The following is a 12740-nucleotide window of genomic DNA, read 5'->3' on the forward strand; positions in this document are numbered from 1 at the left end:
TGTGGAGTCCATTCTGACCCACAGCGCCCCTAGAGGACAGAGTGGAACTGCCCCACAGGGTCTCCAAGGCTGTCAATCTTCACAGAAGCTGACTGCTCCATCTTTCTTCCTCAGAGCGGCTGGTGGGCTAGGACCCCAGATCTCTCAGTTAGCAGCCAAATGCCGTAACCACTCTGCCACCAGAGCCCCTTGCATGGACCATAGTTGGTTGATACTCTTTGGGCTCTAGTTTTGTTTTTGTTGCCAGCCTTTATGTCCCTCATCATTTTGCAATACTAGCTGTGCTCTGATAGCATAGTGCCTAAGGCACTTGACTGCTAACCAGAAAGCTGGAGGTTCAAACCCATCAGCCACTCCTCAGAAGGAAGATGGGGCAATCTACTTCTGTAGTAATACTGCCTTGGAAACCCAAGGAGGGGTCGCTACGAGTCGGGTCCGACTCAACAGTACGTAACAACAAGAACAAGCTGTAAGCATAAAGGATGAAGTCATACAAGGAGAGAATGAGAAGGCGCGGTTCCTGCCTTCAGGAAGTTTATGCTGGGGGGTTGGGGGGTCACAGGAGACAGAGGACAACATCCTAACACAGCCCTGACACGCTCAGTTAAGCTGCACACTCTGCTGACTAGAGGTGTTTACAACTTTGTCGTGCACAGGAAAGGGCACTGCTCTGTGAACACACTCCTCCTATACTTCCTTGAAGGCAGCCCCTGGGCAGCCAGTGCGCTGGGGCCGGGCGGCCAGTATGCTTGTGCCAGGGCCAGGCAGCCAGTGTGCCGGGGCCAGGCAGCCGGTGTGCTTATGCCAGGGCTGGGCAGCCGGTGTGCCAGGGCCGGGCGGCCGGTGTGCCAGGCAGCCAGTGGTGAGCAAAGCAGGCCTTCAGGAACTCTGGATTCATGATGGACATGCTACTGAAGTGTTAAAGAAAAGTGCTGTGTATACATAACTCATTGTTTCAAAAGTGTATGTGGGGTCCAGTACTGCGTTGTCAGAAGGCAAACATGGATGTATGGGTGGATAGATGGGTGGGCAGGCTGAACTATTAGGTATGTCCATGCAACAGGGAGTGTACCCAAGACCATGTATAGGGTTGGCAGACAATAGTTCTACAAGTGTATTGGTATGTTCTGTAAGAATTCTCAGGGGTATAGTAGAGCTGACAAGGAACAAGGTCACTTCTTGGTCACAGCCAGCTAGCCAGAGGGACTGAGTAGTTGAACCTGTGGGCTCAGGACCATAGTCGCAGGGGACATCAAGCTCAAATGGCATAACACACTACACAAAACATGGTTCCACCTCCTACTTTGGTGAGTAGCAACTGGGATCTTAAAGCTTGCAAACCGCCATCTAGATGCAACAATGGGTCTCTCCTCGTCCAGAGCAAAGAAAAATGAAGAAAACAAAAGACACATGGAAACAATTACTCCTAGCAACTGGCACACCATGAGATCCTCAGCCTATATGACTATGACACCAGAAGATCTGGATGGTGCCTGGCTATCACTGTCACTCACTTGGAGGGGGATCTGTGTAGGAGATCCTGGATAGAGAGGGAGAACAATGTAGGACAAAACTCAAAATCATTTGGAAATTAAAAAAGGGGGGGGGGACCACGTTTGCTGGTCTCACAGAGCCTGGTGGAACCACTGAGACTATGGCTCCTAGCTGCCCTTCAGGTCTGGAATTGAACCCACTCCTGTGGCTTCTAGCCAAACAAAAGACAGGCACATGAGCTGAACATTTACACGAGGTAGATACACTCCTTGGAGAGAACAATCATGGGAGAAAGAAGGGCTGTGTATGCACAGGGAGACAGCACAGGGGGCAGGAGTGTATGGAGGGAAGGACACAGGGAAGAGGTATCTATCGGGAGGAAGTGGGAGAGGAGCCGTTGCATTGGGGTAAATTGTAGTCAATGTCAGGAGACAAAGTGTATGTGAACTGCTGCATGGAAAGTGAATTCGCTCTGTAAACTTTCCCCCAAATCACACACACACACACACACACACACACAGAATGACTGACACTGCTAGTTGCCCACCGTCAGTATCATCACACCTGTACCTTCCTTTGTATTAACATCCTGATGTTAATACAGTCCACCCACTTCCACGTGCCTCAAGGAAGATGATTCTCTGTCTAGCCCCAGCTAAGCCCCAGGGAGAGATTAAGTTTACTATTCAATCAGAGTAATCACATAACTTTTATAAATGAAAAAAGAAAATAAAGTTCTTTACTGCTGAGCCCAAAAACAAAACCAAAAAACTCTATGGGGGGTACTTTAGGGCACCATCAACAGCCATGTAGAAAGAACACACGTATCCTGACCCAAACAAGAAATGGGATCAAAACGGGCTCTGTGGCCGACGGGAAAGCAGGCGCCCCTTATCACCCAGTCAAGGGCTGCCTCACTGGGAGCCACTCTGGACCAGAAAAGCACGGTGAGGGTTCCCGGAGAATCCTGGAATACAGCCTGCTGAACACCGTCCTGGAAACAGCTGCTCCGTGACCGGGAACAGGGGGCTGAAACCTCGCTCCACTGCGCAGGGACAACTTTCTAAGACTGACCCAGGCACCAACAGCTCAAGGCGTGTCCTGGAGGGGTCATGTCTCAGGACGTGGGAACCCTTCAACATACTTCTTCCATTAGCATGGCCACATGTCAGGAAATCAAAGCGCATACACTTAGAACTAACGGAAGCCTTTCCAGCCAAGAGGTGCACTGAAATAGCATTGACTGAGGAGCTCTGGTGGTGCAGTGGTTAAAACACTCAGCTGCTAACCAAAAGGTCAGAGGTTTGAACCCACCAGCTGCTCTGTAGGAGAAAGATGAGGCAGTTTGCTTCCAGGAAGACTGACAGCCTTGGAAACCCTATGGGGCAGTTCCACTCTGTCCTCTAGGGGCGCTGTGAGCAGGAATCCGCTCCACGGCAGTGGGCGTGGTTTGGGCTTTGCTCCATGAAGACTGACAGCCTTGGAGACCCTGTGGGGCAGTTCCACTCTGTCCTCTAGGGGCGCTGTGGGTCAGAATGGACTCCAGGCAGTGGGTGTGGTTTGGACTTTGTTTCCATGAAGAATGACAGCCTGGGAGATCTTGTGGGGCAGTTCCACTCTGTCCTCTAGGGCCCTGTGAGTGGGAATACACTCCACGGCAGTGGGTGTGATTTGAGCTTTGCTTCCGTGAAGATTAACAGCCTTGGAGACTCCTTAGGGCCATTCCACCCTGTCCTCTAGGGGCGCTGTGGGTTGGAATCGACTCAATAGCAACAGCTACCTGTTTACTTATGTCAGAACCCAAAGCAAAACACCACATTCATGCCCACTATCAGTGAGACTGCTGCACTGAAGCAATGTGCCTTGTGCTCAAGTGGCAGCCTCAGATCCTGCTTTGGTCTGAAGGTGACAAATTCGAGGGCTGCTTACGCGTTCAAAGAAGTTGTTACATACCGCACAGTGCAGGCACAGGGAAAAATGCAAAGATAGATGAGTAAACATCAGAGGGCCAGACAAAGAACAGACATCTGTGCTGAACAACACGAATGTCCCTCTTGTCCCGGAAACGGCTGTGGAACAGTGAGGAGGAGTCAAGTCCACGGACATGGTGAGAAGCTGCAGCACAGTGGCCCCTGGGGCCAGGGGCTCACCGCCCTGAGGTCGTGTTGGGAGGAGGAAGCAAGGCTGGGAGCTCAGAGCACCCCCGTGGGGGCAGGAGGAGCTGGCTCCTCCACGGCCTCGTCCGGGCAACCCAGGACCTAACTGCTTGGGCAGGCGCGGACACGGCGAGCCCCTCGGCCCTGCGCTCCGGCTGTGCTCCCAGGGGCGCTGCTCAGGGGACCGCTCTCCCAAGGGGCGGGTCCCTTTAGAGGAGGGCTTGAGGCCAAGAGCTGGGCTTGGAGGGCCCAAATGGCCTAATTTGACCTCAGAACTATACGTGAACACATCACCTTTCTGACACCAAGCTGATCCTTCACAATTCTTATTATTTCTTGGTCCAAGCAGCCTCTGACATTGGTGAGAGAACAAACCGTAGGCTTACGTTTCCAGTGCTGCTCCCCCAGGGCCACAGAGCTGCCTGCGATTCGTGGTGACCCCACACGTGTCAGGGAACTGTGCTCCACAGCTAGCTTCCCAGGTCTTTCTCAAAGACCCTCGGGCTGGACGCGAACCCACAACCTTCTGCTTAGCAGCTGAGTACGTGAACTGCTTATCACCTAGGGCCCTGTCATCAGTTTCTAATATGGTGTCATGCCGGCAGCCTCCCAGAGTCAATGTTGAGATCCGCCCGTCACACCTATTTCACTGTTACCGAAAGGAATCACCTTTCCTTTTGAAAAACCTGAATCCAACCCTCTCATCTTCATTCCACAACCTCATGCTGATTTTGTACCTTCCACCTAATGAGCTCTGGTGGCGCAATGCCTAAGGCATCTGACTGCTAACCAGAAGGCTGGCCATTCAAACCCAGCAGCCACTCCGCGAAGGCAGACTGGGCAATCTACTTGCAGGGTAGTGGACTGCTGCCCACGGCCCCCCAGCCACCGTTCTCCGCTCTGTGAGGCGTGTGAATCCTGGGCTCTATGCCTGTTGATGCCTGTTCAGGGTGGATGCATCCTGAGTGCTGCCGTCATCCGACCCACCGACTTGGGTTCACCAACCCCGGCAACCACGTGAGTAGGGAGACTCCTCTAGACCTGCTCCCAGACCTGGGATTTGCCTGCCTCCCAGCCTCCACCACTGCACGAGCCGTTTCCTTGGCAGTGTGTGAGTTCTGTGAGATGTGACAGTGAACTGTGGAACCCTAAGACAAGAGGGAGAGTGTGAGGGGAGCAGGAGCAGTCAGAGAAGATGGAAAGGCACAGCGGTTTGGACAAGTCGGACATTTGGAACACCTTTAACCTCCGCCTCATGGGGACTGGCCTGACGCTGATCTTTTTTTTTTTTAAAAAAAAAAACAACAACATTTTATTGAAATATAAGTCATGTACAGTGAAATACCCTTGTGCTGATCTTTCTAAGAGAAATTTTTCAAGCAGTAATTTCTGTAAAGATTTACCACCTTGGAAACCCAATGGGGTTGCAATGAGTCAGAACTGAGTTTGGTTTATACCTTCCCACCACATCCGAGTCAAATTCTACAATTTGAATCATAAAAAAAAAAAGACCTGGTTTGCTAGTCTGATAGAGCCTTGTGAGAACCCCAAGACCATGGCCCCCCTAGTTACCTTTCAGGTCTGGAACTGAACTCACTCCTGTGGCTTCCAGCCCAACAACAGACAGGCATAAGGGGTGAACATTTACATCAGGCAGACACTGCCAGGAGCAATCAATCATGGGTGAACAGAAGGGCAGTGTTTGCACAGGGAGACAGCTCAGGGGACAGGAGTGCATGGGAGGGAAGGACACAGGGAAGAAGTAACTATGGGCAAGAAGTGGGAAGAGAGCTATTACATCATGGGGATTGCAGTCAATGTCATGAGACAAAATGTGTATGAACTGCCATATGGAAAGTGAATTTCCCCTGTCAACTTTCACCCAAATCACAATAAAAATTAATTTAAAAAAAAATTCTAGTTTGACTGGTAAGAGGTTCCCTCACCTAGCCACACCCTACCTGTTCAATCTTTTCTTCTCCTGCTCCCTGAAACTGCAGGTACACGTTCCTGAGCCACTCTCTTAACCAGCAGCTCCATCTGCCTCGCCCCCGCCCCCCCCACCCCAACCCCGGTGTTCATCCCTTTAATAATTTGACTTATTAAAAATGTCTGCCATTCCTGTCTCCCAATCCACAATCCTCAAACCAAACCACACCCACTGCCATGGAGTCCATTCCACCCACAGTGCCCCTAGGGACAGAGTGGAACTGCCCCACAGGGTCTCCAAGGCTGTCAATCTTCATGGAAGCAGAATTTCTTCCATAGAGTAGCTGGTGGGTTCGAACTGCAGACCTGTTGGTTAGCAGCTGAATACCTGAACCACCGCAGCACTAGTGCTCCTTACAACCCTCAAAGCCCCACTCGAATCCCACCCCTTCCTTCTAGGAAGGCTTCCCTAACCACTGCCCCCCATATCCAGTGTTCACATTTCCTAACTTACTTTTTTTTACTCAACTGTCCACTAAAGGCGCTCTGCTGGCATAGTCAGTTAGGCATTTGGCTGCTAACCAGAAGGTTAGCAGTTCAAACCCACCAGCCGCTCAGCAGAAGGAAGATGAGGTGATTTATTTCCATAAAGCCTTGGAAACCCAACAGGGGTCACGATGAGTTGGCATCAACTCGATGGCAGTGGGCTTGGCTTTTCTGGCTTTTGTCGTCTAATTAAAGCAGTAAATCAGCACAGCTGCCTGGGAAAGGGAGCTCCCCCCCTCACATCGGGAGCATCTCCTACAACACCTTCCCTGACTTGGAACAGAGAAGGGGCCGAGTAAACACACGACAACACACGAAGGAAGAATGACCCCGTGCTCGGAAGCTGGCCCCTCACTCCCCACAGGCCAGGAGGGTGCCTGCAGCATGGACGGATGGCAGCAGCTCTACCTTATCCGGCTCCGGGTGGTGGGGGTCACAGAGGCCGTGGGAGAGGAGGAGAGGGAGAGCTGCGGCGACGTGGTTCCAATGGCCATGAGAGAGGCCGGCGACGCGCCCTCTGGTGCAGGGATGTCCCGCTTCATCTCCTCACTGCTTCGCCGAGACACTGCGGTGAGACGTGGGGATTACGCAGCAGTCAGGGCCGTGAGGGGTGATTTCTACATCACTGGGGAGACCCAACAGGGCAGCCTCAGAGTGAAGAGGAGCCAGCTCAGGAAACGAAAGCAGCCAGCAAAGTGAAACAGGAAGAGAACACAGGCGGTCCCGCCACCAGGGCTTTGGGAAGGTCCTTCCAGCACGTCTCAGCAGGCAGGGCCGTTACCTGAGATGGTCTTAGCGCTCTCCATGGCGGGCACTCTTGGCAGAGAAGCAGGTCTGCTGGTTGATGACGTCCTTAACAGGTGCTCTGCAAAGTGGGGAAGGGCATGGTAAGGAAAGGGGTGCTGGACTTAGCAGTGACAGAGGGAGAAGGAGGTGAGGGTCATCCTCCACCTTCAGGAACACCCTTCTTCACCACCCAGAGAACCCACTCATCCAAACAATCCTCCGTCAACCAAACCACACCCACTGCCGTGGAGTCGATTCCGACTCACAGCGCCCCTAGAGGGCAGAGTGGAACTGCCCACAGGGTCTCCAAGGCTGTCAATCTTCACAGAAGCAAAGCCCAAACCACACCCACTGCCGTGGAGTCGATTCCGACTCACAGCGCCCCTAGAGGGCAGAGTGGAACTGCCCACAGGGTTTCCTACGCTGTCAGTGTTTATGGGAGCAAAGCTCAAATCAAACCCTCAGAGGGTCTCTGAGGCTGTCAATCCTTTAGGGAAGAAGAGCAGTTGGTGGGTTCAAGCTGCCAACTTTTTGGTCAGCAGCTGAGCGCTTTAACCACTTGTGGTGCAGTGAGTTCCTTGGGTCTGGCTCTTCCAGCCGTGGTCTTTGTGACCCCCGCACCAGATGACTGTGTGGGACTATACAGATGTGAGGTACATGTGGCCCACCGAGAGGACTGGACAGCTCATTAATAAAGAAAACGAGGTACCTGGCACCCCTGTGGGGGTGGGACCGTGGCAGTAAGGTGCATGGAACCCTAGCGTGGGGATCTGCCCGCTGGCCACCCTGCCAGGCTTAGAATGAGCTCTCCCAGAGGCAGAAGGGAAGAGCTCACTACCGCCAAGAAACGAGAGCCAGGAGTGTCCTTGGACCTGAGATCCCTGCGCTGGACTTTCTGGGCAGAGAGACAGTAACAACAGCAGCAGCAGAACCAAGAGACCAGCACAAGACAGAGAGGTTCCTGGCCCAAGGAGCAAGAAAGCTGAGTGCCTTTGGGCAGGAGGCTTGCTGGGGGCGTGGAGTGCCTCTCTGGGCACCTACATGGCACAACCAAGAGAACTTTGTGACACTGGCCCGAACAGGGCAGAGGCCGAGGCCAGAGAGGAACATGCCTGCTGGCAGGGCTAAGAGGCTGTCCTGAAGGAAGGACTGTATCCTGAGAGTTCCTGAACCTGAGTTGTAGCCTGTACTTCCCTAATAAGCCCATCATTGTGAGTACTGTCTGTGAGTTCTGTGTGGCTACTACAGCAAATCACTGAACCCAGCAGAGATGCCATGGGAGGGACGGCTGTTGTCAGGGCTGGTAAGGAGGCTGGAGGGTGGTGGGCTGCCCTCTGACCCAAAGAACCAGCCTCGGGCTGCGGACGGTGATTTTCTCTCTCCCTGGTGAAGTTAGAGGAGGTCGGAGGATGCTGCCCGCAGGCCCTCTGGGCTCCACTGCACCACCAGAGCGCTGTATGATTCCCCCCAGAGTCTACTTATCACCACAACTTCCAAGACAAGGAACCCAGTACAACGTTTCCTAAGTCTCATCTAGGGATGGGGCGCTCCACACAGAGGAAGGCTGCTACATCACTCAGGGCCACTCGCTTCTTCAATGAAACTCTATAAGATGAAAGACAGTGTCCTACATCACCTGGCCCCTCAGTTACCAACTGCATAAGGCCTCGCCCTGACAGGCCTGCTGGTCATGAGAAGACACATACACCTCCAGGTAGATGTGTCAGGAAGGATAAAGGGGGACAGGACCCGGGAGAGAGATGGCGCTCACTTTGGGCAGCAGGGCAGCCTTTGAAACATGACGCCATCGAGCAGGCCTTCCCGGGGAGAAGAGGGTGGGGACAGAGCCGCAGCCAGACAACAAGGAGACCAAAAGCACAAGGACAGAGGAGGGAGAGAATTACAAGATAGGCCAGTGAGGCTAAGACCCAGGCCCCATGACAACCACGAGGATGGCAGAAAAGGGACTGTTGGGAGGGAGAGGCTGACGGACCACAGCCGCAACAGCTATGCGCGGGCTTCAGTCTGAGGGAACTGAGGGAGGAGAGGCCGATGGACCACAGCCCCGAGAGCTGTGTGCGGGCTTCAGTCTGAGGGAACTGAGGAGGAGAGGTTAACAGACCACAGCCCCGAGAGCTGTGTGTGGGCTTCAGTCTGAGGGAACAAGGAGGCATCACACCTTTCCGACACTGAGGGAGAAGACAAACTCAAGAGGTGCCAGCTCTGCCTTCTGTGTGCTCAGCCCCCTAGCCCACTCCCCTCTTGCTCTCTGAACGCACACTGTCTGAGCATGGACATGCTGTGCCAGGTCCCTTCTCTGCCACCCCTTCCTGGGCTGGCTGACTCGATCACGCCCAGGTCAGCCTGAACATCAGTCCTTCAGGACCTACACGCCTTCCCAAAGAGACCAGGGGGTGTGCTGTGGCTTCCCTTCCTGCCCACGTTTAACCCAGGGCCACACGCCTGATGAGAGGCTGTCTTCAGGCCAGGACACATAGAGACAAGCACAGAATTACACTTCCACATATAGAAAATGAAAATCCTCACAGCGGGACCAATCAGCAGATCATGACGAGAGAAGACTGAAGTTGTCAGAGATTTCACGTTAGTTGGATCCACAATCAACACCCATGGAAGCAGCAGTCAAGAAATTAGACAACGTATTACGCTGGGCAAATCTGCTGCAAAAGACCTCTCTAAAGTGCTGAAGAGCAAAGATGTCACTTTGAAGACTAAGGTGTGCCTGACCCAAGGCACAGTGTTTTCAATCGTCTCATATGCATGTGAGAGCTGGACAATGAAAACGCAAGAGTGAAGAAGACTTGCTGTTTTTGAGTTGCTGTGTTGGTGAAGAAAACAGAAGTACCATGGACATCCAAAAGAACAAACAAATCTGTGCTGGATGAAGCACTGCCAGAATGCTCCTTGGAAGCAAGAATGGCCAAACCTCGACTCACCTACTTTGGTCATGTTGTCAGAAGGGACCACTCCCTGAAGAAGGATATCATGCTTGGTAGGGCAGAGGGTTGACTAAAGAGGGGAAGGCCCTCAACGAGATGGAGAGACACAGTGGCTGCAACAATGGGCTCAAGTATAGCAAGGACTGTGAGGCTGGCACGTGACCGGGCAGTGTTTCCTTCTGTTTAAAACAGGGACACTATGAGTTGAAGCCAACTCAACAGTATCTAAGAATATCATCCAGGCAAATGAGAGCCTGCAAGTATTCCCGACCGAGTGTCCTGTGTGTGCCGTGAGAAATCCAGGATGGTGATGCATGACTCTAACATGCTGATCTCAGAAATCCCAGACATTAACAGGTACAGGGGGTTGTCCCTTTATTGCTTCTTACAGTCCAATGGGCTTCTCTTTATACATGGCCTGGCCAGCCCTGGGTTTGTGGCTCTGCCAAAAATAATTGGTTGGACCACAGCCTGCCCTGTGACTGGTCTATTTTATGTAACTTACAGGGACTGGACAATTTACTATGCAAATAAAGTATGTAAAACTCTTGCAGGGATTGGTCAGTTAGTACACAAACAAGATGACTATGGTCTGCTGAGGAGACTGACGAGTTTGTGGTCTTGGCGGGAGAAGTAAGCTTACAGGAGGGCCAAAGCCAGAGGCTCAGGGAGTCCTCACCACCATCCAGAAGAGTGTGGAATGGAGAGCATCCTTTGAGCCCTGGATCCCTGCGCTGAGAACCCCTTAGGCCCAGGAGACAGACAGAGCTGTAACACTGGAGACAGCACAAGACAGAGGCAGCAGCAGGAGTGGCGAGAACCAGGACACGGAACCGAGATGGCTGTGGTGGGTGTTCTGGTTCCCTAGTGCCCTCTGACAAGAATATACCACAAATGGGATGGCTGAACAGACAGGAGTTTCTTCTCTTACACTTCAGGAGACTACAAGTCCGATTTCAAAGAGCCAGGCTCTAGAGGCTGTGTGAAAGCCGCTTGACCTTGGGCTTCAGCTCTGCCTCTTGCTCCCGGCCTACTGAAGCTAGAGGCATCTCTTCACTCACGCACCTAGTGGCTGCTGAGGCTAACAAGCCTAAGGTCAACAAATAAAACAGCACAACAAATAAAACAGTCCCAATGTTACCAAACCACATGGCAGGCCATTAATTCAAGTCCATTGTAAGTCCCAAGGCTGGCAGAGCATGGCAGCCTGCTGAACAATGACACAGCTACATGCAGGGTCCAAGCATCCCCATAAGCTAGAGACTATCCCCAAGCCTTCTCCTTATATGCAAGAAGCAGACCACATCCCAAAGGCAGCCACTCAGCTGCTTGTGGTAGATCCCACCATGGAGCTGATTGCCAGTCTCATCATGGGGAATAACTACCATCAGCTGCCCAGCCACTCAACCAGGCCCAGCAAAATTCACATACAAATTTAACTACCACAATGTCCTACGTTAAACTCATAAGAAAAGTAACGTCTTTAACAATAGCCTAAAACATCCAACTTCTGTTAAGAGAGGAGTCATTCTAAATGGACCACAAAGACGCCTCAACAATCTTGAAAAAAAGGAAAACCAATTCCTAGAAGTCAGTCAAGAGAAATCAAAATCAGGCAGAAGTGAAGTAAGTCTCTATCCAGAAGGAGGAAATAGCACTGGGTGAGTTTTCTAGCTTTATGGCATTTTGGAGAACCACTGGGGGTAGCTATGAGTCGGAATCAACTTGACGGCAGTGAGTGTGGTTTTTCTTGGTTTATAGGCCCAAGAATAGTCTTACTCTCTTGAAGAAGTAGAAGTCATATTCTAGGCCAACCATAGCTGCTGGAAGGCAAGGGGGAGGGAGAATACCAGACAGGAAGAGCCAGAACAGGGGCCCTAAGCTCTGTACCTAAACTCCCCCCAAATCACTTGCTGACCTCTCAACACCATACGCACTCAGATCCCAAGGAGCTCAATTAAGCAGAAAATAAATGAATGGAAATTTTAACCGTAGGAGAGTTTGGAATTTGTGGTGAGTCAAGTTAACTTCTTGTTAAAAGAAAAAACAATATTGTGGTATAGTGGTTAAGGCCATTTGGCTGCTAACCAGAGGGTCAACAGTTCAAACCCACCAGCTGCTCTATGGAAGGAAGACGAGACAATTTACTTCCGTAAAGATTTATAGCCTTGGAAACCCAATGGGGGTCACTATGATTCAGAATTGACTCAATGCAAAGTGGGTTTAACAGGAACAAAATAGAATACACAATCTCTGCAATATATGATTCAAATTGTCCAGGATATAAAAGAAAATTACCAGACACCACCTACCATTACTGAACATTCGATCAAAGACTATATAAAAGAATTCTGATCAAAAGGGGGGAAATAAGAACAGATTTCAAATTTTCATGGACTCCAGACTCTCTGGAGCCATTGAGGCTGGGTGAACCTCCGATACTAGTGCCTCAGAAAATCTTTAAACCTTCAACTAAAAACATCCCCAGAAGTCTTTGAGCTCAACAACAGTTTAGCATTTTGCTCTTTTAAGAACTACCTATATGGGCTCAAACTGACAAAAGCAACTCAGAAGATTAGACAGAAAACTTAGTGGGCAGTTGTGTTTCTGTTCCCAGGGGAGGAACTTGGAAAAGGGGGTGAGAATGGTTGCCTTGAGCAATGCCATTCACATCACAGAAATGTACACGTAGAGACTGTGTATGCAGAAATGTTTTTGGTTGGGGAAGCTGAAAATCTGAGACACATTTAACTTCCACCTCATGGGAAAAGCTCTGTGCTGGTTCCTATTAAAGAAACCATAAGACATCTTTTGAGCATATATTCTCAAAGCATGTTGCTAAGCATGTATTTTCCACAACAATAAAAAA

At 51.2% G+C, this 12740-nt stretch overlaps 1 protein-coding gene across 1 annotated transcript in view; it reads right to left on the minus strand.

Annotated features, from left to right (window-relative positions):
• The window catches only part of SPECC1L (sperm antigen with calponin homology and coiled-coil domains 1 like), an 85348-nt gene that overhangs the window by 37812 nt on the left and 34796 nt on the right, over window positions 1–12740 (minus strand). The window contains exons 10-11 of the mRNA XM_007957392.2: window positions 6907–6990; window positions 6534–6690 (exon numbers count right to left, since the gene is read on the minus strand). Coding sequence (XP_007955583.1) covers window positions 6534–6690; window positions 6907–6990 — 241 coding nt within the window. The remainder of the gene's footprint in view (window positions 1–6533; window positions 6691–6906; window positions 6991–12740) is intronic.

The sequence above is a fragment of the Orycteropus afer genome, unplaced genomic scaffold (genome assembly GCF_000298275.1).
Source record: "Orycteropus afer afer isolate SDZICR_OR568_19922 unplaced genomic scaffold, OryAfe1.0 scaffold00744, whole genome shotgun sequence".
NCBI classification, from domain to species: Eukaryota; Metazoa; Chordata; class Mammalia; order Tubulidentata; family Orycteropodidae; genus Orycteropus; species Orycteropus afer.